At 44.9% G+C, this 23,570-nt stretch overlaps 1 protein-coding gene across 1 annotated transcript in view; it reads left to right on the top strand.

Annotated features, from left to right (window-relative positions):
* Nucleotides 1–4,762: 4,762 nt before the first annotated feature.
* CHSY1 (chondroitin sulfate synthase 1) overlaps nucleotides 4,763–23,570 on the top strand; it is a 71,010-nt gene continuing 52,202 nt past the window's right edge. Inside the window, exons 1-2 of the mRNA XM_030317507.1 lie at nucleotides 4,763–5,082; nucleotides 20,104–20,599. Coding sequence (XP_030173367.1) covers nucleotides 4,763–5,082; nucleotides 20,104–20,599 — 816 coding nt within the window. The remainder of the gene's footprint in view (nucleotides 5,083–20,103; nucleotides 20,600–23,570) is intronic.

Below are 23,570 nucleotides of genomic sequence, written 5' to 3'. Positions count from 1 at the left end.
TTTGTGCAAACTTTCCAGCTGTGGAAACTCTGGCACTGCTCTAAAGATTAATGGCATTTCTTGGCAAAGGATGGGAAAAGCAAACTTCTCTGCTCTACAAGGATTAAGTCTTAGCCTAGAAGCAAACTGTCCCCGGCCTCCGCAGTGAGGTTATCTTGCAGAGAACATTCAGGCTGTTTCTCAATAGCGCCTGTGCTGGCGTCAGCCAATGTTTCCTAGTTAGTAAGATTACATCCCATCCGCCCAGCATGCAGAGTGGTGCTGAGTTTCTTCTGTCTGTCAAACACACACACTTGTGTGAGAAGCACACCCATAATGACTCAGTATCTGACAGAAAGATGGACAGAGCTGATAAGCAGAGACCAAAGAAGCATGAAGATCATTCTAGCACAACCAGTGTCAGATCCACTCATGTCTGGAAGCCAGAACATAAGCCACAGTAGCTTGCCCTTTCCTGCATCTGCCTGGAAATGCTGCAAATAGAAGGAAATATTGAGCAAAAGTAATTAGCTAATGAGGACCTTAAATGCCAGTTTAATAGCAGCATTAATAATAAAGCAAAGTTTTATTGGGTTAAAAGAGGTTAAGTGGCAATCTTAGTAAATGGTCATTATAGATTTTCTTCTTTGCAGGCAATGAACAGAACCTTCTGAAAGACCAATTATTATAACTGCCTCCTCTGAATTTGCTGTTTCTCAAAAGAGGTGTTTCTAAAGGTTTTAAAAAATGATTACCACTTTTTGCAGGGCCCCTTGTCTGAGGCCGGAGTCTAGGAGCTGTGTCTTTAAAGAAGCCCTTACAGGGAACTCTGTCGGTTGCTCAAGGCTTGCTGCCAACAAACAATTGAGGTATTTACCAAGGGTTTCCAAGAAATTGCTGCAAATTATATGAAATGTTATACCTGTTACAGGCATTCAATGTATTAGCAACAGAAAAAATAAATGTAACGTGGGTGGGAAGAGGGTTGCAATTTGTGAGAAAATGTTCAGTAATGTAGGTAGAGATGAATTTTAGGTACGTGACATAGATAATCACACTGCATAAAGACAGAAATGAAGTTAGCATGGCATTTTTGAACACATTTCTAAATATCAGTCTAGAATCACGGAGAAGGGACTTTAACATGACGTGTGGAAAGACCCATTTGGAGATGAGGAAACTGAGCCCCTGAGGGGGGTGTGCAGCTTGTTCCTGGTGGGACTTCCTCGTGTAGAGGGATGACCAGAATCCCAATTCTGCACCCGAGCCAGCCGGGGACCCCCATCTTAGGTGGTGTGTGTGCCATTAGGAACTTTCATTCTTAAATAACTCTCTAGTTTGGGGCTTCCCTTGCAAGTTTTTCTGAGTGTGGCTAACTCCACTCCTTTTTTTTTTTTTTAAGTTTATTTATTTTGAGAGAAGGAGACACACACACACACACACACACACACAGCATGAGTTGGGGAGGGGTAGAGAGAGAAGGAGAGAGAGAATCCCAAGCAGGCTCTGCACTGTCAGTGCAGAGCCCAGTGTGGGGCTCCAACTCATGCACCGTGAGATCACGATCTGAGCTGAAATCAAGAGTTGGATGTTCAACCCACTGAGCCGCCCAGGTGTCCCAAACACCACTCCTTGTTTAAGATGGGAAAAATAGTCAACGAGTCCCTCAACCTAAGAGGGAGGGCTCCTAGTGCAGCGAAATCGAGAAATAGTTCTTTCCTCCATTTACTAAGGTGCAATGCCTATGAAATCTGATCAACCTGACTTCTCCTCACCTTTAAAAATAAATTAGGGGGAGGGAGACATAGGTAGTGAGGAGCTGCCTGGCCTGGAGCAGGTTTTGAGGAGGGGTGCTGTGTGTGCATTGGTAGGCTGGGGTCTCAGATGCATGCCATCTTCCAAGATCCTTGCTGGTAATGGCTGTGCAGGAGCTGGTGGGGCTGGTGTCCAGACAGGCAGGCCTCCACAGTGGAGTTACCGATTTGGCCCTTTGGGCTGTCACTGAAATCCTGTCATTTGCCTTCAGCTATGAAATCCCCTCCTGATTCAGGCCTCTGCAGGGGCCCTTGATGGGACATCTTTAGATCCTTCCCAGGGAGAACTATCTCAGCTTGAAGATCGAGCTGCTGCTTCCAGCTGTGTTGAAGCTTCCCCTCCCTATCCCCAGGCTGCACTTGGGAAGCGGCCCTTTCACCAGTGTAGAGGCTCCGGGAGCCCCTGGCTGACTTCTATAGGTCTCTGGCTCTCCTCCCTTCCCACCATCCTCTGGGCAGGCATCACCCTGCTTTTCCTGGGAGGACTTCACCTATGTCACATTCTCTTTGTACTGGGCATTCTAAATGGTCAGACTCAGGCTTTATGGAGATAGGGAATCCTCTCTACATCATGAAAGACACACTTCATGAGTCTGCAGATGAGGCAGGTGAGGCTATGGATCGAGGAAGCAAGAAATTGAGGAGGACAAAACGTTTACCAGCCACAAAATGTTAAGTCCCAACACATGTTTATATGCTTTTCATTGGATTTCAGTCTAGAAGAGGAAATATACAGGGTTTTAGGCAGGTTAGAAAATACTGAACTCATTAAGTATGTCACCAGATTGAACATCTGTGTCTTGCCAGATTCGTGCTTTATGGAAATCATTGTGAATTATGGGGCTGTTGCTGAATTTGGGGCATCTGGTGACTACTTGGCATTTGTGGCTTATGGTCTTACTGGAAACCCCTTTGGATGTTTTTCAAGCCTGTAATTCATGGTTATATGTTCTGTATTTTGCCCAAGACCACTGCTGGAATCCTGTGTTCACTGCATAATGAGCATTTTATTTTTAGATGTGGATCACCTCTTCGGGAGGGAGTCTGTGGGGAAGGTGGGTAACGAACTATTTTTGACATAAATCACAAGTGCCAAAGAAAGTGGTAATATCTGAAGAATAAACAACAGTGACCACCATTCAATTGCAGAGACTGTGTCTGTATCTCCCACAACTTGCCACTTCAAATTGTGTAATATTTCAAACATTTGGTCATATTAACAATGAAGAAAGATCCAAAGGATTACCCCAAGCATGCTTACTTTCTGTCCCTAATTCATTTGATGACATGAAGGGGACCTGTCAGGCCCAGGGAAACACTTTGCTCTCCAGGAGTTTCATTAGAAAACCCCAATATATTGGCGACTAAGTAACAAGACTAATATTTACTCTATGCAAACATTAGTTGTATGGACACTTCCTTGGCTTTGTAGCCTTACTAAGTTTCTTTTTAAAAAGAGGAAATGTATAAAATTTAAAATCCATCCTAGAGAGGCTGTTATTCAAAACCTGTGTCTAGAAATACACGGCACTTTTATGGATGAACTATGTAGAAATATTGACAAAGATTCAGGTAGATTGGGGGTACTAGTCGACTATCTCCCCACAAAGAATGTAAATAAAAGTAGTGTTTACCATCCAGAGTATTAACATCACCTACCATTTCTTCAAATCCATTAAAGACTAGCAGTGTTAGGAGCTTGGGCATTAAATACGGGTGCTTTTTTTTTTTTAAGCTTAGAAACTAGGGGCAGGGAACAAGGTAAGTGAATTCACGGTTCACTCTCTAAGCTTGCACGTCTCAAACGGCTCCTGCACTGTTTATTCTATATGTGCTCGTTCCTGCCCACATAACGGCGGGAACAAAGGTGCAGTGTGAATCGGGAAGACGCGGGGAAGGTAGACGGTCAGGTCCGCCTGGCTGGAGGGCAGGGCGTGGGCAGTGGGGTTTATGTGAGGACAGTCTCAACAGATGGAACGAGCGGTTCGTGCAGAGTTTGGGGACCAAGAAGCCCCTTCTTTAAAAATCCCTCCTCAGCTTCACGCCAGCAGTGCATCTTGCAGGATGGGGCCGCCTGGAGGACACGGTCCCGGGGAGAGGACGCCCCGGGGCCAGGGCTGGGCGCCGCCGCCAAGAGTCCGAGCACGGACCGGCGGGGGCGTGGTCGCCGGGCGGATAACGGGCTGCAGGGCGCCGCGGCCCGGGCCCCCGCCGGCGCCGAGCCGGCCCCACGCCCCCTCCGCCCCGGCAGCCCAGCCGCAGACCGCGCGGGCGGGGCGGGCGCCTAGCGCGCGCCGGGAGGGTTTTTTTTTTTTTTTTTTTTTTTTGTGTTAAACTTTGGCCACGTGAACCGCCCCCCATTCACTTTTGCGCCAATCCGGCGGCGCGGACGGATCCCGAGAGGGGCCAGGCTCCACCGCCGCCGGGGCCGCTTCATAACGCGCCGTGCGTGACGTGAGGGGCTCCTGTTGCAATGGCGAGCTAAGCCGGAGGATGTGCAGCTGCAGCGGCGGCGCCGGCCACGAAGAGGACAGGGGCGGGTGCCGCGCGAGCCTAGCCGAGCCAGCCGAGAGACGCGGGCAGGGCGGGACTGGGGTGCGGACTCCGCTGCCACAGCCGTCGCCGTCGCGCTGGCCCCGCGCCCCCGTGCGCCAGCGGGAGGAGCCGCCGCCGCCTCGCGCTCTAGCCGCTGCCGGCGCGCGCCGGGCATGGTCCCCTCTTAAAGGCGCAGGCCGCGGCGGTGGGGGTGGGCGTGCGGAACAAAGCGGCGGGCGTCGGGCCTGCGGGCGGCTCGGGGGCCGCGATGGGCGCGGCGGGCCCGCGGCGGCCGCGGCGCTGCCCGGGCCGGGCCTCGCGGCGCTAGGGCGGGCTGGCCTCCGCGGGCGGGGGCGGCGGGCTTGAGGGCGCGGCGGAGCCTTGCGGCGGCGGCGGCGGCGGCGGCGGCGGCCGGCTGGCGGAGCGGCGCGGGCATGGCCGCGCGCGGCCGGCGCGCCTGGCTCAGCGTGCTGCTCGGGCTCGTGTTGGGCTTCGTGCTGGCCTCACGGCTCGTCCTGCCCCGCGCCTCTGAGCTGAAGCGAGCGGGTCCTCGGCGCCGCGCCAGCCTCGAGGGCTGCCGGCCAGGGCAGGCGGCGGCTTCCCAGGCCGGCGAGGCGCGCGGCGATGCGCGCGGGGCGCAGCTCTGGCCGCACGGCCCGGCCTCGGATGGCGGTCCGCGCGACAGGAACTTTCTCTTCGTGGGAGTCATGACCGCCCAGAAATACCTGCAGACCCGCGCCGTGGCCGCCTACAGGTGAGTCCCTGCTCCCCGGGAGCTGCCTCCCGTATCCAGCATCCCGGCGGGCGGCCCTGCCGGTATTCCGTTGGCTTGAGCATTTACCTGCTTCCTAGACCCGAACCTCCCCGGCAATGTCGGGCGTTGGAAGCAGAGGTCAGTGGTGGGGCGGTGAACGCAACGCACAAGAGCACGGGCTTTGGGGTCAGGCCGACCAGGGTGGCCCCCGTGGGTGTGGTCCTCAGCCCGAATTTGTGCAAGGCACTTTAGCTTTCCACGTCCAAGTCCTCTGCTAAATGGGTGTGATTGACCATCGCTCTCTCATAAGGTTGTTTGCACCATACCTGTGATAGTAGTGACAGTAACGGTTATCGTTTGATTCTCTGAAATATGTACCTTTGCTTTTGCAGAGCTAGAGCCGAGGTCAGTTAATCTGGTTGGAACCCTTCCATAGCATACTTACAGATTTCCCTGGTGGAGGCTCTCCTGTAAATGAAAAGGGCTGCCCACTGCACTCTTGACCACACCAGTCTGTTGAGTTAATGGAAAGAGAACCTTGGGAAAAGTAGTTCTTAGCCCGTGGTAGATTCGGGGTTAACTAGCTCAGTTTAGGGATGTGTGTGTGTGTGTTATCCAGTATCTGGGTCCTCATTGGCCATATGAGTCATAAAAGTGGCTGGAATCATGTTCAGGATTAACAAAGGGATTAACCAAAGTAATCTTTAGAAGGGCGATGATTTTGGAATGACAGACTTGCAGTGGAGTGAATTTGAGGTAGAAGAGGAATGTGGACTCAGTAAAGGGATTTAATGGGACAGCGTATGTGTGAAGTACAGAAATGCTTACTGTGTGGGTAAGATTTGGGATTCATCCAGCCACAGAACAAACCAATGCAGGGAGGTCCCCTGAGAATGAACTTTTAGAGGAGTCAGTGCTGAGCAAGGCCAAGCTGGTTACTGTTGGTTTTTAATTTGTAACCAACACCTTTGAAACTTTGGCTTTTAAATCTAGTGCTGGTCTAAATGTTCAAGCATTAGATGTGAGGGGAAAACATATATGGATACTTGTTCCTCTAAGGGAGGAAGTACAGGATTGGGAAAGAAGATAAAACAGCAGTTGAGAATGTCAGTGCTTTCAGCACATTGATCCCGCGTTCCTCTGTGTTTCCATTAGGATCTTGTTTAAATCCAGAGCCCAGCTTCTGCCAGGAAGGGTCCTGAGTGTCTCAAAAGTTTAGAGGATAGCCGCTTAGGACAAATTTAAACTATGGTAGTGATTTAGGAACCCGCAGATAAAAATTTTCTCCCGGATCTCCCATGAATTACCTGGAATTTTATGCAAATTGTGCTTTTGGACAAGAGAAATGTCCACATCTGAAATTGAGGATGAGCTGTATAAATTGTTTACAGAATGGGTTTGAAAGTAAGTCCACATGACTGCCATTGGGTGAAATCACACCTTTGGAGATGATTACCAAAGTAGTTCAAATGCTAGATTGCCCACCAAACAAATACATTTTTCACGGATTCAGAATCAATGTATACAAACCAGTAGGGGTCCTGGTATGCCAGAAAATGTAGCGCAAACTTGACCTACCCTTCTTACACTTGGAGAGTCCTTTCCCTAAGCCCATGCTTGACCCTCTTACTTTTGGTCTCCTTTAGCAAATCTCCTACCTCATCTTTTTTGGATGTAGGACTTGTATCTCACTGTTTATTAACTTTCAGACAGTCGAGATAAAGTAGAAATCCAGTTTGCCCTCTGGTGCCAGTTCTTCCTTTTTTGTGACCACTCTGCCTTTCTGGTCAGGGAAACCTTTCTGGGGAAACAGTGTACCTGCTCAGGCATTCTGTCAGCTTTCCTGCAGCTCTTCTCTTTTCTGTCTTGGATCCTAAGAAGTCCCATTACTTGAAGCTTTGGAGTGGACTTACCTTTCCGGTTCCGGTCCTCTGCTTCTCAACCTGTCAACCCTCTGTTTAGACTGGCTGCAGGAGATAGCACAAGACGATTTTAGTCTTAAAGAACTTTTGGGGAAGGCCTGAATCGGGGCCAAGGTTACAGTGTGTAACTTATGATTATGGCTTTTGCTGTGCTTTGCAGCCCAGGCTGAAACTCCACACTCGGCTCTTAAAATGGAAATTTCACACACAGTTTGGCATAAAAGTCGGCCTGAATCTTAACAGCACTAGGTAGTTTGGCAATGGGTGTGCTCAGTTTTACATCTCCCCTAAAAGGCACACTCATTCTTTATCTTAAGAAATACTCTAATGTTTTTAGTTTAGTTTTTTTTTTTTTTTTTTTAATGAAATTATTGTTTGGCTTATGACTTGAAGGAGATGCCAGCATTTTTAGTAAGATGGCTGTATGGTGTACTTTTATCCTAGGATATTGAAAATGTCAGAATTTAGGTGTAGGGACTAGTAACTGTCTGAGATCCAGAAAGGAACTTAAAAAGCCTTTTGGAAATTCAGTGAGATCTGCCTTTCTGCACTAACGTTAGTGGACTTTAATGATGGAACAGCCCCATCGTTACAGACTTTTATTTTCCCAACCTGCTAAATGGTTGAAGTGGGGAGAGGGGCCACCAAGGGATGTTAGCAGTGCAGTGACAGCTGATGGCAGGCAAGAAACAGATTTTAAAAAGGAGGCAGAACAAAACTCAAAGTGTAGTTGATCAGAGACTGAACAGGGCTAACTTCTTCCTTAGGCCCTGAGCAGACACCATAGCTGTTAAGTCAAGGAGTAAAAATATGGTTCGTAAAAATATTCAGTTGCAGGGGTGCCTGGGTGGCTCAGTCAGTTAAGTGTCTGACTTCAGCTCAGGTTATGATCTTGTGATGATTTATGAATTCAAGCTCCACATCAGGCTCTGTGCTGCTCGTTCTCTCTCTCAAAAAGAAACATTATTATTATTTTCTTTAATATTTAGTTCTAGGGGCGCCTGGGCAGCTCAATTGGCTAAGCGTCTGACTCATGATTTTGGCCCAGGTCCTGATCCCACAGTTCTTGGGATTGAGCCCTGGGTTGGGCTCTGCACTGGGTGGTGCGGAGCCTGCTTGGGATTCTCTCTCTCTGTCTCTCCCTGCCCCTCCCATGCTTGCTTTCTCTCTCTCTCAAAATAAACATTAAAAAAAATTATTCAGTTGCACTTAAGATTCATTCCTTTGTTTAACAAATACATGCATGGCTCCTCTGGGTTCAGACCCTAAGTATTAAGGACACAGTAGTGAAGATGTTTGTTCTCATGGTGCTTTGCTTCTGTTCTAATGGAAGGGAAGACACTGAAAAGAGGGTTAATGATGGGTACTATAGAGAAAACAAAACAAGGTAAGGAAAGGGTGGGGTGGCATCTGGAGAATTTGGTATTTTGGGTGCAGTCTTAACCATGGTTGTGTGAATATCACTGATGAGCAAGGGAGGAGAGGGAAGAGCTGGTAAGTTACAACTTGATTCCAAGTTACAACCAACTTGGAATCAAAGAAGGCCGATAAAAGAAAGCGGATGAGGCCTGATAGTGTCTGGTCTCTTATTCTCAGTGAATTAGAAAGCCTTTGGAGGGTTTAGACAGGAAGGGGAGGTGATTGCATTATGTCCTAAATTGTGAGTTCTGCCCGTTGTGTGGAGCATGGACTGGAGATAAGCAAGGAGATGTTAGGAGGCGGTCAGGTTGGATGTGTGGGTGGCAGGGACTGGTGTAGCAGTGGAGGTGGAAGTGGATGGTTCTGGGATATATGCTGGGGCCAAGGTAAAGTGGTGCTGATGGAATGCTAGTGAGGGGTGAGGCAGAGAGGAATCACAGTGCCTCCTGGGGTCTTGCTTGAGACACAGTGTGAGTGGTTGTATCATTTATTGAGATGGGGAAAATGAGTCAACAGGTCTGGTTTTGCATAAGAAGTTTGAAGAAGGCTTTTAGACACGCAGGCAGAAGTATCCTTAGCTTCATAAATGTAATGAATTTACAAAGAAATTAAGAAAAGGGACCCCTGAGTGTCTCAGTCGGTTAAGTGTCCAATGTCAGTTCAGGCCATGATCTCACAGTCGGTGAGTTCAAGTCCTGCATTGGGCTGTTTGCTGACAGTGTGGAGCCTGCTTGGGATTCTCTGTCTCTACCCCTCTCCCATTCGCTCGCCCGCTCTCTCCCTCTCTCTCCCTCTCTCTCCCGCTCTCTCTCCAAATGAACTTAGAATTAAGAAAAATTTTTTAAAAAGTAAAAAACAAGAAATTAAGAAAAGATTTATATCTGAGGTGGTTACAGTGCTAGAGCTCTGAAGCTGTCTTAAACTAAAATTGCCTAAGGGTTCTGCATAGCTGGGGTTTTACAAATATATAAAGAAATTCATTTTGACTCATATTCTAGAGTATTTGTTTTCTCGGCAATTTCACTTCAGAATGGTACCTTGATTCCTCCGAGTGATTTGTTAGGTCATTTAGTGACTGATCATCAGAACCCTGTGTTCTTTGGGTCTTTTGTTGCTAGCTACAGTTCATATTATTTCCATATTTTATTCTTAGTTATGGTGTTTGATACACAGAAGTTCATGTAGTTCCGTCTTTACCTTTCTGATTTTAGGGTCCCCCCCACCAAGCTCAAGCTCAGAAGGTTATTGCCCTGGAGAGATTGTTAAAAGCAACATTTTTTTGCTGATTCTAGAAGGGGTAGAAATAATCTTAATCTCATTTTTTCCCCCAAATAGTACATTGTCTCAGTACCATCTGTTGAATAATCTCCCATTTCCCTACCAATATGAAATGCCATCTTCATCATACTCAGAATTCCTGGGTATGTTTTTGGACTTCTTATTCTGTTCCCTGATCTTTCTCTCTGTTCTTGTGCCAGTACCACCCATTGAAATTATTGGAAGTTGAATAATTTTTTAATATCCGGTAGACAAGTTCTTCTTTGTTCCTCTTCTGTTTCAAGCATTTCTTGGCTACACTTACCTGTTCTTGCTGGGAGTGTTTTGATACCGTTTGGGTTTTCTTTTTAATTAATGGTTTGATAAAAAAAAACAAAACAAAACAAAACATACATACTTTGCTTTTTAGTCCTTTCTTATGCCCAGAACGCTAAGCTAATCCAACACCTTTCATTTGTCTTGATTCTTACCTCCCCTGGGCTGAAGATGGGGAACTGTTTTGTTCTTTCTTTACTTTCTCAGAGGAAAGAGGTGGATGGTTTCCCTTCTTTGCCCCGGGAGTGATAAAGGGCACCATTAAAGATTAGCATCAGTCTGTAGGGAACTGTGGGAAGAAAGTTTGAGAAACACTAGCTGGAGATATAGGAATCTTGTTGCAAGATGTTGTTATACCAGTTAATGGCCTCTTCCTAATGCTTTCAGCGAAGGCACACTGTTCTTTTACCAACCTTAATGAGCAAACCTCAGGGTTCCTTTCCTTATTCTTGAACCCAGTAAACCGTGCTTATCTCGAGACAGTTTAGAGCAATACTTTCTTTCTCAGATAGAATTCAGTTTGGCAAAAATTTACCGACTGCCTTCTATAATCCGAATAATCAACCTGTAAATGAACTTACGGAGCACAACCCATTTCACATTGTGAATTGCCTGTATAAGATGACCGCTGGAATACGTGATCCTGATAAAGAGTTTAGTTTTCTATGCCGTGCTTTCAGAACTTGATGCCCTCAAATAGTCAGAATGTTCCAAGTTAGGGATAGCTGTGGCTGTCGACAGAAGATGATACAAGGTTGTATTTTCACTTCCCCTGTCCATTCATTAAGGTGGTCTTTATTGGAAACGAATTAATAATTCTATCCTTGCAGGGTTTGTCATCCAGGGAAGGAAAGAAATGGAAATACTTCATGATAAGGGCTCACTGGGTGCCTGGGCTCACTGGGGTGGGAACACAGGAGAAAGAGGCCTGTGCTGATTTATGAAGGGGATCAGGAAAGGCCTCACCCACACTCTCCTGCCCCCTTTCCCTCACTTGGTCTTGAAAGATGAATAGGAGTTTTTGAGGCAGAGACAACAGATTCCCAGAAATGTGGAATAGCAGGAAGTAGTGAAGGAACGAGATTGTTCATTTTGAGGCTGGGACCTGAAATCTAGCATTTCCTCTAGAATTTTTCAAAGGGATCTAAAGATGTGCTTGAAGATGTATGTAAGGAGTGGAAATTTCAAGTGTCTTTGGTGTCCTGCGTGAGGAACTGTGGACCTTAATTGATTTCCCAAGTTTATCTATACTGTGATGTCTCTCTAGCCACAAAAAATCAAGTGGCTCGAATATGTTGACTGAAATGAAGAGAGATTCACAATATACTTAAATTTAAGAGTAGGTTATAAAATTGTATGCCCGGTATGGGTTCCATTTTTGCTTAAAATCAAAATAATCTTATGTTTGTGTAGCGTAGAAAAGAAAGTGTGAGAGCATCTATACACAGTGATGCCGAGGAGTTTTCATACTCTTCTTGGCCCTCTTCTGTACTTTTGTGTTTTACTATAGTGAGCAATTATTTTGTAATAAATCTACAGAGCTACAGTTAAAAAAAAAAAAAAAGAGGAAGGGGGGAGGAGGGGGAGGAGGGAAGAGCCCTTGGAAGGAAATGAGTGCAGTTTCCAGCGAGTTAGGTTGTAGGTACCTGTAACTTGGGCACAGCAGGCTCCCTGGGGCTGGGGTCAGAGGTCATTCTTTTTTGCAAGTAACAGTTAATCCTGCACTGAAAAGTATTTATTTGGTTACTGTAACTGTATTTTCCTCAGTTACTCTAACTTCCCAGTTCCCCCCCCCCCTTCATATGTGGATGTCGGTATCAGTGTTTCCATCTGCCAGTGTCTTTTTGTGGATGTGGGTGGAATTGGGAGGAATAAAAAACTTAGTTACGATTTATAAGTCCTGAAACTGTCCATCTACTTACCTTAATTCAGTGTCCTTTCTGAAGCATTTATAGCGATGGTATTTGTTCTGTAGCTGAGGACCTTGGTTTGTGGATGATTAAAAATATAAGGTGTCCACTGCTCTGATTTGATGCAGTCCTAGGCTTGCAAACCCAAAGCCTGAAGACTAATGAAAATGTAGTTATTAATGCCATTAAAACGATTGCTTTGTAAGTAGAACCCAGGTGTGAAGGCGGCTTTTGTGTTGGGGTTTTCTGTGTTTCCAACCTGCTGTGGGGAAAATGATTGGGCAGGATTTACAGTAGCAAAGGGACCCACACGGAAGGAGGGTTTCAGAAGCTACCATTTGAGTAGAGTCTTCTGACCTTCAGTTAAATCCAGCTTAGACTCTGAAGAGGTGTCCTCAACAGGCAGGTTTCTGCCAGGCAGACACAGTGGAAGTGGCTTAAGTAGTTGTAAGTGTGCTCCCCGTGTCTGTGATGACTCTGTTTTCTCAGCCTTATCAGTGGAGTATAGTCTGCAAAAGAAATGTGGGTGCTAACCTGGAAATAACTGTGCGGGATGAAAAAGCCAGTAGCTGGCCAGCAGAGCCTTTAGAGTCAGACCCCATTTGCATTCTGGCTTCGACTTTTATTAGCCTTGAGATCTTGGGCAAATTACTTACCTGGCCCTGAGCCTCCGTCCCCTCATCTGGAATATGTGGGTGGCAATACCTCAACACACCCCATTGAACTATCACAGACTGAGTTACTTTGTTTTGCTTAAAGTGTATTTATTTTGAGAGAGAGAGCGCGCGAGCATGTGTATGCAAGTGGGGGAGGGGCAGAGAGAGCCCAAGCAGGCTCTGCGCTAACAGTGTGGACTTGAACCCATGAACCATGAGATCATGACCCAAGCTGAAGCCGACTTGGACACCTAACCAACTGAGCCACCCAGGTGCCCCCATAGGCCGAGTTTCAAATGCCGTTAGCATGGTGCACCACACTAGGTAACTGCTTGGTTGCTGGGTGGCCGTGGGCTGCTGTTCAGTGGTTTGATACCAGGAAGTGCCTTGATAACAGTAACACTGACTTGTAAGGGGGTGGGCCAAAATAGGTTCGGGGTGGCTTTATTGTTTGCATTAAGCAACACTTTTTGCTGTTGTTGTTTGGGTTTTTTTGCTTAGAATTAAATTTGAAAACGAATTTTGTTCATGCGTGATTAAGAATTAGTTGCATATTTATACTTTTAAGTGCACAACAGCAAAATACAAACTATATAAGGTAGCTTTCCAACATTTGAAGCTTTGGAAATGTATCATTAGGTTACATTTTGCCTTCTGTTATTAACACTCCGAATTTTGATTCTTAGGTTCCAAAGAGGGCGTTTTTTGTGGTCTGTACTGATGAGTATTCCCATTGTTTGCTGTGAGCCTGGGCTCAAAGGGCAGGTTGCTGTTAGCTCTTAATACCTTGGAGCTGCCTCCTGGGCTAGTGGCCAGGCCATTGTGGAGGTGGGAAGCTGTAATCCACCCGCCAACGGCTTTCTTGAACGGAAAAAAAAAAAGTCTCCTTAATGCTTGCTTTCACCTTTAGTGTGCTTTTTAAGGATTAATGGTAAAGAGTATAATTTGATTTCTTTTAAAAAATATTTTTCCCACCATTTGTGATTTCTTTTCTATTTCCCCGTGTAATTCTAAAAAGAATTGAGATTGCTCACGTCATAAGGTGTTGCAATAAGACAGTTAAAGACTTTACAAGAGGAAGCCGTGTATCCGGAAGGCAGACAGAGGAAGGAAAACCTACGGCTAAGGGTGCTGGCTGCAGGGCTGGTCCCTCATCCTAGGACAGGGCAGAGGTAATGGACTGAGTAATGCTTGCAGCCTCCTGCCAGAGGGCACTCCTTCAGGGCCAGGAGAGGCCTTGAGCCTTCACTTGGTAGCCTTGGAAGACCTCTGAGTTTTCACTAGGCCTGGTCAAGTTCAAGTGCATGGCTGCTCTGCCTGCTCAAGTGCATGCTGTTCTCCACATACTTTTTGGGAGGGTGAGCTGAGACTGCTTGCTGCTTCATCAAGCTTGCGCTTCCTGTGACGATGCTCACCACGTTTGCCCTGCTCTCTCTACCGTGGCCCCGCAGAGAAGTTTCTGTCAGGTCTCCCTGTCTGGAATAGTTACTTCACTTAACCCTGAGCAGTGGGACACAGTCCTGCGACTTCTCTTGGTTGCCTGCTGGAAGGCGTGCTGCCGATTTGGGCCACTGTTAGCGGACGTAGAGACCACGTGATGGCAGTTGGTCTCATCACGCGGGCTCCCTTGTTCTAGTTGGCATCTTTTCAGAGGACTCCCCTTGGTTGAGTGTTTCCTGTGGGCACAGCGCTGAGCAGGCAGCCCCTCCCAGGCAGGGTTTTGCCTTCCCTGGTATAGGTACCACTTTCCTGCCTTGCTCCCATGACCCTACTTTTATTTTTCTTCAGCCTCGTTTTCTGTTATCGTACTGTATGCCTTTTGGTTAGGTTAGCTGAAATCTTTTCTGTAATGCAAGAATAGAAATACATACATTCAATTCCTATTATCTATCAGTTCTACGAGGGGAAAAACTATATTCTCCCTTCCTTCCGTGACTCCAGGTTCTGAGATGATTTGATCGTGAGTCCTTTCAAATGTATCACTGTAACTGTCTGACAATGTATTTATTTTTTTTTTATTTTTTAAATTTACATCCAAACTAGTTAGCATATAGTGCAACAATGATTTCAGGAGTAGATTCCTTAATGCCCCTTACCCATTTAGCCCATCCCCCCTCCCCACAACCCCTCCAGTAACCTTCTGTTTGTTCTCCATATTTAAGAGTCTCTTATGTTTTTAAATGTATTTAATCGTGATTTTGGGGAAATCACAGAAGAGCTCCTCTTTTTATAAGAATTACTATAGCTATTCAAATTCAGAAAAAGTGCAGGAAAAGTACTCAGTCTTACTGAGTTTTTGTCCACTGGATAAAATAGAAAAATGTTTATTATAAAAATAGAATTTTCTGTTGTCATATCTTTTCATTTCTTTGGATGCTTTTTAGCTTAAAGCTTTTCTCCAGATTAAAATTTTTTTTCCCCAGTTCTAAATACACCTTTCTGTTGCAGAAAATTTAGAAATGTAGAAAACATGAAGAAAATTAAATGCCTTCTGATCCTCCAACCACAAATAACCATAGTAAGCACTTTGGGGCAAAGTTGTAAAATATTTTATTTTTGTATATGTACTTTTGTTCCCTTAATAGTCCACATCACAAGTATATACTCTTGCCTGCTTTTTGCCCATGGATTACGAATGTGTACTTAGGACAGGAGTCCTGCTATAGATGCAGTTTTATACAGAAATGTATTTTGTGTAGTTTTTCTTAAAATGGTAACCGAATGGGCAGGGGGACTATATGAAGTCTTAAGTCAGCAAAGGCATCCCTTAGCGAAGCTAATTATCGTCTAGCTGCATTACTTAACAGTGATTTAACTTGGTGGAGGGATAGCGTTTAGAAGCCCTGAGGAAGGGCCTGATAGCTTTCTTGGCTCTCTCAGATTTCAGTTGTCTTATCTGTGCCTTTAGCTAGAGTTGGTTATCGGTCCACTGAAACTTGAGCTAGCTGGCGAGGGCCTCTGCAAACGTTCTGTGGTTTCAATCAAGTGAGAGCTCTTTGCTCCCGGTAACAAACGTGTCAGTGGCAAGGTTGACATTTGCTTATGAAAATTAAGGAACTGGACCTGGTTCTCTCACGGAAGGAGGGCCAGCCTGCTGCTTGAGCAGCGTGCTTCCTTCACTTCTTAGCCATTATTACAGGCCCCCCTCCCCCCGCCCCGTTCCCCCAGGATGGTGAATCATGATCTCTGTTCCAGAAGCCTTTAACTGGATGGAGCTCTTGAAGCCAAAGGCACCCTAAGTGAAAACGGTCATCATTTCTTAAGATTGGAGGATTTACAGAAATTCGTTCTGAGAGATTTCCCTCAAACTGCCAGTCATTTAGAACAGAAAAGGGCAGCTTGAGGTTTTTCCCTGGGTTACCTAAAAAGGAAAAGATAATAATTGGGTGGAGTTGCCATAAAACTGCAGAGAGGCTTTTAAGGATGGTTTGAGGTTAGATTGTCTGTTTTTAAAATTAATTGGCTTCTCTTCTTAGACAAATTACACCATTTCAAGTCACAGTGCGGGCATTAATCGCCTGGGTGCCGGTTGAACCGTCGGCACTTTCTCTGCCTGCTCTGTCTGCGGGGGCACGGGCGCTGCGGGCCCGGACCGGGAGGGGTTTCCATCCTCAGTCTCCTACAAAGGATTCCGGCATTCAGAAGCGAAAACACTTTTAAAAGTTGAAGTCTCCTTAGACTTATACCCTGATGTTGTCTGAGATTGACAGCAAAACGGAATTCTAATAGCTGGCTTGAGTGTCAGGTTTTCAGCCAGCAACGTGAGAAGCAGCATTTTCCACAGCGCGTCCGCGCTGGCGTGTGATCCTGTGACGGGCTGTCCTGGGTCCAGCCCACGCTCCCTTGTGTCCATCATTTTCTCTTTCACCGTCTTATTTGCAAACTGCCGTCTTCCCCCGTAAGTCACCCTTCTGTTATGCTTACTGCGTGCCAGGCCAACGTCTGGGCACTTGAGATAGAAGGGCCCATCTGACCCTCACAACAGCCCTATTAAGGTAGGTGCCATTATTACCCCATCCCCCAGCTTGCAGATAAGGAAAGGGAGGCACAAAGTGGCTCACCCAAAGTGGGGCCAGGACCGTCACCCCACAAGCCTGATTCCAGAGCCTGTCCTCTTAGCCGTGACACAGCGTGTTGTGTCTTGAGTAGGTTATTCTTTTGGAGGCGGATGTTGTCTTACTCATCCCATGTCTCAATATCATGGTGCTTTAATATCTTAACAGCTTCTGAGCTCACCCAACCACAGTACTTTAGTACTTACTGGTTTGAACTTGGTCTGTTTTATTAATCACATTTTAGTTCAGAAGCAGTTGGGTAGAAGCTGAAGTTAGGTTGATTTTATTCACTATCCATGTGTAATCAGTTATGAGATAATGCAGACTCTTTAGCTTTAAACTACATTTCAGAGGGACCATGGATGGTAGTATATTTGAACTCCAGCAGGCCTGTAAATTTTACCTCTTAATGTTTTCTGGTTGGGTCTGATGAAATCCGGTTCTTCATGTAGGAATGGCAGGAAATGGTAGAGTGTTATGGAAAGTGATTAGAAACTCACTTGGAGGTGTCTCAGAGACAGAAATGGTTTCTGCTCTTTTCCGCGTGGAGGTGTGCTCACACTTGCGCGCGCACACACACACACACACACACAGCACTTTAAGTCACTTTTTTAAATGCAAGTGAGCAGGATTTATTGACTTGTTATGTGCCAACCACTGAAATTATTTACTTTTTCAAGTAATTGATATGACTCCCAAACAAAAATCATTTCTCTTAGAGGAAGGAATCAGAGGCTCCTTGCCCTGGATGGTGGTCCTCTTAGTACATCTTCATTGTCACCCACCTCCTGGGGCTGGGAAGTCATCTCCCCTCTAGATTACCACGTCAGAAGGGTGTCTTTCAGTTATTATACATTCTGTGTAGACTGTGGTTCATTCTCATGCTTAGAATTTTTTTTTAATGTTTATTTATTTTTGGGGGGGGGGGAGAATGAACGGGGGAAGGGCAGACAGGGAGACACAGAATCCGAAGCAGGCTCCAGGCTCTGAGCTGTCAGCATAGAGACCGATGCAGGGCTCGAACCTGCAAACCATGAGATCATGACCTGAGCCAAAGCTGGACGCCCAACCGACTGAGCCACCCAGGCGCCCCCAGTTCATTCTCATTTTTATTTATTTTTTTATTTATTTAAAAAAAAATTTTTTTTTAATGTTTATTTATTTTTGAGACAGAGAGAGACAGAGCATGAATGGGGGAGGGGCAGAGAGAGAGGGAGACACAGAATCGGAAGCAGGCTCCAGGCTCTGAGCCATCAGCCCAGAGCCTGACGCGGGGCTCGAACTCACGAACCATGAGATCGTGACCTGAGCCGAAGTCGGACGCTCAACCGACTGAGCCACCCAGGCGCCCCTCATTCTCATTTTTAAATAGACTTATCTCTTTATGGAAAGGGTTGGTTTCTCCTTAAATTAGTTGCTACATTCCTGCCATGTTTACTTTTCATCCATTCTTTTGGGAGCTTATCCTTTGTGAAAATGGGAGTACAGCATCTGTAGTCCCATCAGGTACCATATATGCTGAGTTTTGTAAATGGCATAAGACTCCATAGGTCCATTTTAAATCCACAGGCATTAAGGGAAAAACATTACTACGACTGTGTTACATCATTCTAAGATGCACATTTCCCCCCACATTTTAACATCTCTGAAACAGGATGCGTTTTACAGTTGCTGGCATCATGTGATTATGATTGGCACTGTTTTTTCCTTGTTATTGGCACAAAAAACAATTGTGTGTCTTACAGTCGACTTCCTAGCTTTGATGAAAAACGGTATGTATTTAATCCTTGGATTTTTTTTGAGAAGCATGTTTGACAAGTTCATCGAATTCCTCTTCTGCTTGAATGAGAGAAATTTGAAGTCATTTTGTATTCCTTATATTTGGGTTAGGAGAAGAATTAAAAGCCAGTAATTGCTTTTTTAAGTAATTCATTGTAGATCATTTATAAAATTACAAAAATAATACTGTACTTTAGAAATTTAGTTTTGCAGATGAAAACATTCTGGAGATGCATGGTGGTGATGTTGAAGAACAATATGAATATGTTCAATGCCACTGAGCAGTAGTACTTAAAAAATGGTTAAAATGGTAAATTTCAAGTTACATATATTTTAGCACAGTTAACCCTCCCCCCCCAATAATATCCTGCTTATAAAAACTTTCCTTCATTTGAAGATACACAGAATAAAAAGAGAAAGCTCTTTATCCCCTTCTTAGTCCCTCCCCACTCCCCTACTTCTGTACCTCTCCTCTGGGGTTTGGTATATGTCTTTTACAAGAATTTCTCTCCCTAAGACCTTTCATGTAAGATGTGTGGTTTTCATTGACCCTTCAAGTTCACTTTTCACTATAATACATATGATTGTAATGGATAAGCAAAATAAAAATATATTGGAGAGAATATCACCTGGGAACAGACCTTTTTTGATCGGCTTCATTTATGTTCTGTTCATTGACTGCTTCATTTATGTTCTGCGATGTTTTTCCTAGAAGTAGTCTGTATAAATGCATATTTGTAGCTGGACTGCTTCAGCTCTTACTACATAAAATAAGGAAGGCGTAAGGAAAGTTGGAACATGATGGCCTTAAATCAGTTGTGCAGGAGCAGGATTCTGTTTCCTTTTCGTTCATTTCTAATCTCTCCTCTGACAATGGGACGTGCCGTTACCCTTGGCACCCCCCTGTCCAGGCTGCTGTGGCAGTTCCCACCCAGTGGCCCCAACCCTCTCCTCCACCCCTGAAGACCGTGGAATACTCAGCGTTCACCCGTTTCTGTGCCATCCCTTTCCTCTGCTGCATCCTGGGTCTGTATCTCATCCTTGACATTCACCCTGTCTCCAGGAAGCATTCTCTGCATTGTGTGTCTTGTTTGTGATCTTTCTGTGTGTTTGCTCTTGAAGGCTGTGTGCCTTTCAGAGCACTTGTTTTAATTCATAATAGTATGTACATTTGCGTGTGACTCCTTTGATAAACGTCTGTCTCTCCTGATGACTGCTCTATAAGTTGGCATCTGTGTTTTGTTCGCCCTGCATCCCCTGGCTTAGCACATACTTGGCATTGATATGCATCCAAAGAAACTTTGCTGAATGAAGAATTTGATTTTTAATTGTCTTCTAGAGTGGAGGAGTTTATAGGTGGGGGGTTGATAGTATCAGAAAATTAACCTGGGTGTTGAAACCTTGGTGCCCTGGCAATTTGGTTTTCAGCCACAGCTTAAAACTTAGTTATCCCGGAAATATTTTAACACTTCATTAATCTTTTTCTGGTGGGATTCTTTTGAAAATGAACTTGGGCCTTGCAATACCCCATAGCCTGGACTTCTGTTAAGGGGAAGCAAGCAGATCAGGTAGCTTTTTATCATTCCTTCTGAACACACAGTGCTTCAACATGAGTAGATCTGTGGATTTCTGGAAATGAGAAGCTTGAAATAAACTGTTCTCTCACTGATGCTTATTTTAATTCCAGAACATGGTCCAAGACAATTCCTGGGAAAGTCGAATTCTTCTCTAGTGAGGGTTCAGACACCTCGATACCAATTCCGATAGTGCCACTACGGGGCGTGGACGACTCCTACCCACCCCAGAAGAAGTCTTTCATGATGCTCAAGTACATGCATGACCACTACCTGGAGAAGTATGAATGGTTTATGAGAGCAGATGATGACGTGTATATCAAAGGAGACCGTCTGGAGAATTTTCTGAGGAGTTTGAATAGCAGTGAGCCCCTCTTTCTCGGGCAGACAGGACTGGGCACCACGGAAGAGATGGGGAAACTGGCCCTGGAACCCGGTGAGAACTTCTGCATGGGGGGGCCCGGTGTGATCATGAGCCGGGAGGTTCTCCGGAGAATGGTGCCGCACATTGGAAAGTGTCTCCGGGAAATGTACACGACTCACGAGGACGTGGAGGTGGGAAGATGTGTCCGGAGGTTTGCGGGGGTGCAGTGTGTCTGGTCTTATGAGGTAAGAACAGAAGAAAAAAAACCGGTTAATTTCATCATCAGTTATGAGCCAATTGCAGGAAACTAGTGATGATACCTTCTCTAAGGCTTGAAGTTGGTATTAAGTTATTACACATTCTTACCTTAGTTTGTTAAATTTGAATTCCCTTTTAGTATCTTTCAGCTTTCATTTGTAGGACATACCTTCTATACTTTTGTCCTCATACCTTAGTTAATAAATCATGGCATTTGGAGCCCAAAGAAATGATACGTTTCACTGTAGGTCACAGTGATATTTTCACAGTTATCTGGAAAATTCATCTAATCTGAGTATTGCTGAATCTGTAGATGTGATTACAATTGTATCAACTTTCCCTGTCCCTCTTCTCCCAAAGGCCTGACTTCTCTCATGTCGTTTGTTGACCCACACATTATTGAAACTTAACATGTTTAGAATTGATAAAATGAGTAATGATATTTTAAAAAAAGCCATTAGCATTTGGTTTTGCATTTATTTTAAACCTTGACATTTTAGACCTTTATTTGTAGTCTGTAAGTTTGCAGTAAGGTTGTTCCTTTGAGGATAGTGGGTAGGCAATCTCTGACTTATCTGGACACACAAATGCGATTTTTTGTAGGAAGTCTACTTGTAGATGTTTTCTCTTTAAATGCTCTCGAGAACATGAGTTAGCTTTTGACTTTTCTCTGTTTTTATTGGCAGATGTGCACCTCTTGCCTGCAGTTACAGGATCTGATATTAGTCAGAATGGAAAAAATTATTTAGGTTGTTGTTGTGTTTAAATTGATAAACTACTGATAGTTGTGATGAACAGAGGGAATTTCTAGACCTCTGCCCAAGAAAAAGAAACCTACTTTCTGATGTGAACTGTTAGCTTTTGTTATGAGTTAATTTTCTCAAGGGCTTGAGTGAAGAAATTGTATTCCTGCCAGTACTTGCCTTCTGCCCCTAAGACTTGCTTTTAAAGGTTTCCTAATAACTGTTTCTTTCATTTGAACTGTTAGGGAAGTGGACATTTTCAAGAATACCGGAAGTAGTTTTCATGTTGTTTCTAATTATAAAAGGTACATTCAGATGTCATTTGAGTGAAACCTCTGATTTCTGTGTGTGTGTCCCCCCCCTCCCCCCGACCTCCTCACTGGATCTAGGGGGGATTTCTGTTGCATTGGATTTTTGCAGCGAGGAAACTATTTGGGGATGTCATGCAGTTCTAAGAATACAGCTGGCAGTGTTTTTGCATTTCCTCCCATCCTTAATTTAGTGGTTATAACCTTAACATGCTTCATTATAGTTAAAACATGCAGTGCCTTGTGTATTTTGGAATGTTTTACCCTCTCTCTCCCTGATCTCTGAGAAGCTAGCCGTCGTCCTGCTGAATTGTAGACAATAGGCCTACCTTTGAGAGTGAATTTTTAACAATCTGTGTCTTAGTGTCGTGGCTCTGTTATATCTTACATCCTGCTAGATCGATGTCGCTGGGGCCAGCGTCTTGTTTATCCAGAACTCTCAGCTAGCATTAATGCCAGGATGTTGTTAGAAAGTATTGTCCTAGGGCTGCAGGGGCTGGGAGGTAGTTTTAGGGCTGTCCTCTCGTAATCGCCAAAGTTCTCTAAGGCCTGAACCTGGGTGCTGAGGATCCTCCTTTCTGGACACTGGAGGCCACCTCTTTGCCTGGAGGCACCTGGTGAATGATTTTATTAGTTAAAGGGATCTGGTGGAGAGGAGGCTCCCTCCCTGGCCAGTTCCCTGTCCCTAGGATCTCTGGGGGGTGTGGAGGACATGTGGGCAGCCAGGGGACAGTCAGCTCTGGGTGGTGTCGCTGCTACTCTCCATGTGTTTACAGGCCTGATGACGACAGAGCTTTTCCTGGGTGCTGCCAGTTTGCGAGCTCCTTTTGCAGGGGCCTGTCCTCTCCCCAAAAATGACTCGTCCTTTCCCTTTAAATGTGGCTTTACTTCACATGCAAATCGTGAGTTTTGAGTGTAGTTTAATTTCTCATTCTTCTCCTGTATGGCTTGTGCTTTTTTGTGTAAGAAATTTTCCCTTCCTGGAGGGATGGGAATTGTCTCCCGTATGTTTTTCTGTAAATTTAAAGTTTTGCCTTTCATGTGTAGTCCTTCATCATTGTCATTTCTAAGAATTAGATCTATTGGGACATGTACCATTTTATTAGACCTTTGATTTCTGTTTTCTTTTTTGGTAGGGCTTTAAGTGCTCTTAACCTACATCGTTAGCTAGGATTTATCATTGTGTTTGCCACTCAAGCGAGATTAATCCCTCATGTGGATGAGAACTTTTATTAAACTTCCTGTAAATCTAGTTTCTCCATTAAGGTTCACATTATGAGAAATTACTGAGGTGGAGTCTTATGTTAAAGACAATTATGTTAAGCTTTAGGTCTTGGAAGGTACTTATTTAGCTCTTATAAATCTAGCCAGAAGGTGTAATTTTTACTTTTTTTTTTTTTTTGCAAATTGAAATAGTGCCTTGGCATTAAAATGCGTCATGAGAGGCAACTGTCATAATCAAAATCCAGATTCATTTCTAAGCTTGTTTTGATTCTTATTGGTAGTAATTTATTAATACATGGTTTTAAAAGACTTTATTTGGAAGTAATTTTAATTTCACAGAAAAAAAAAACAACACAAAGCACATCCACACACCCTGGACTCAAATTAACCTGTTAACATTTTACCCTATTCGCATGATCATTTGCCACTGCTGCTGAGTCTCCCCCTGTTCCCGCATACAGGGACATAGACCTGTCCCTCATTTAAGAGTAACTTAACATTGTGGCCCTTTACTTTAACTAACATCAATTGTATTTTGACTAAGAGTGGGGAAATGCTCTCATATGATCATAGTATAGCCTAAGTTCAGTTCAACACGGAGACTTCAACCTGCCGTTTATATTCCGATTTTACCTGTTGGTGCAGCAAAGTCCTGGGTAACAGTTCTCCCTTCTCCGTCACAG

Source organism: Lynx canadensis, chromosome B3 (genome assembly GCF_007474595.2).
Source record: "Lynx canadensis isolate LIC74 chromosome B3, mLynCan4.pri.v2, whole genome shotgun sequence".
Classification (NCBI taxonomy): domain Eukaryota; kingdom Metazoa; phylum Chordata; class Mammalia; order Carnivora; family Felidae; genus Lynx; species Lynx canadensis.
The sequence above is the reverse complement of the archived record's forward strand: the minus strand, read 5'-3'. Positions and strand labels throughout refer to the sequence as shown.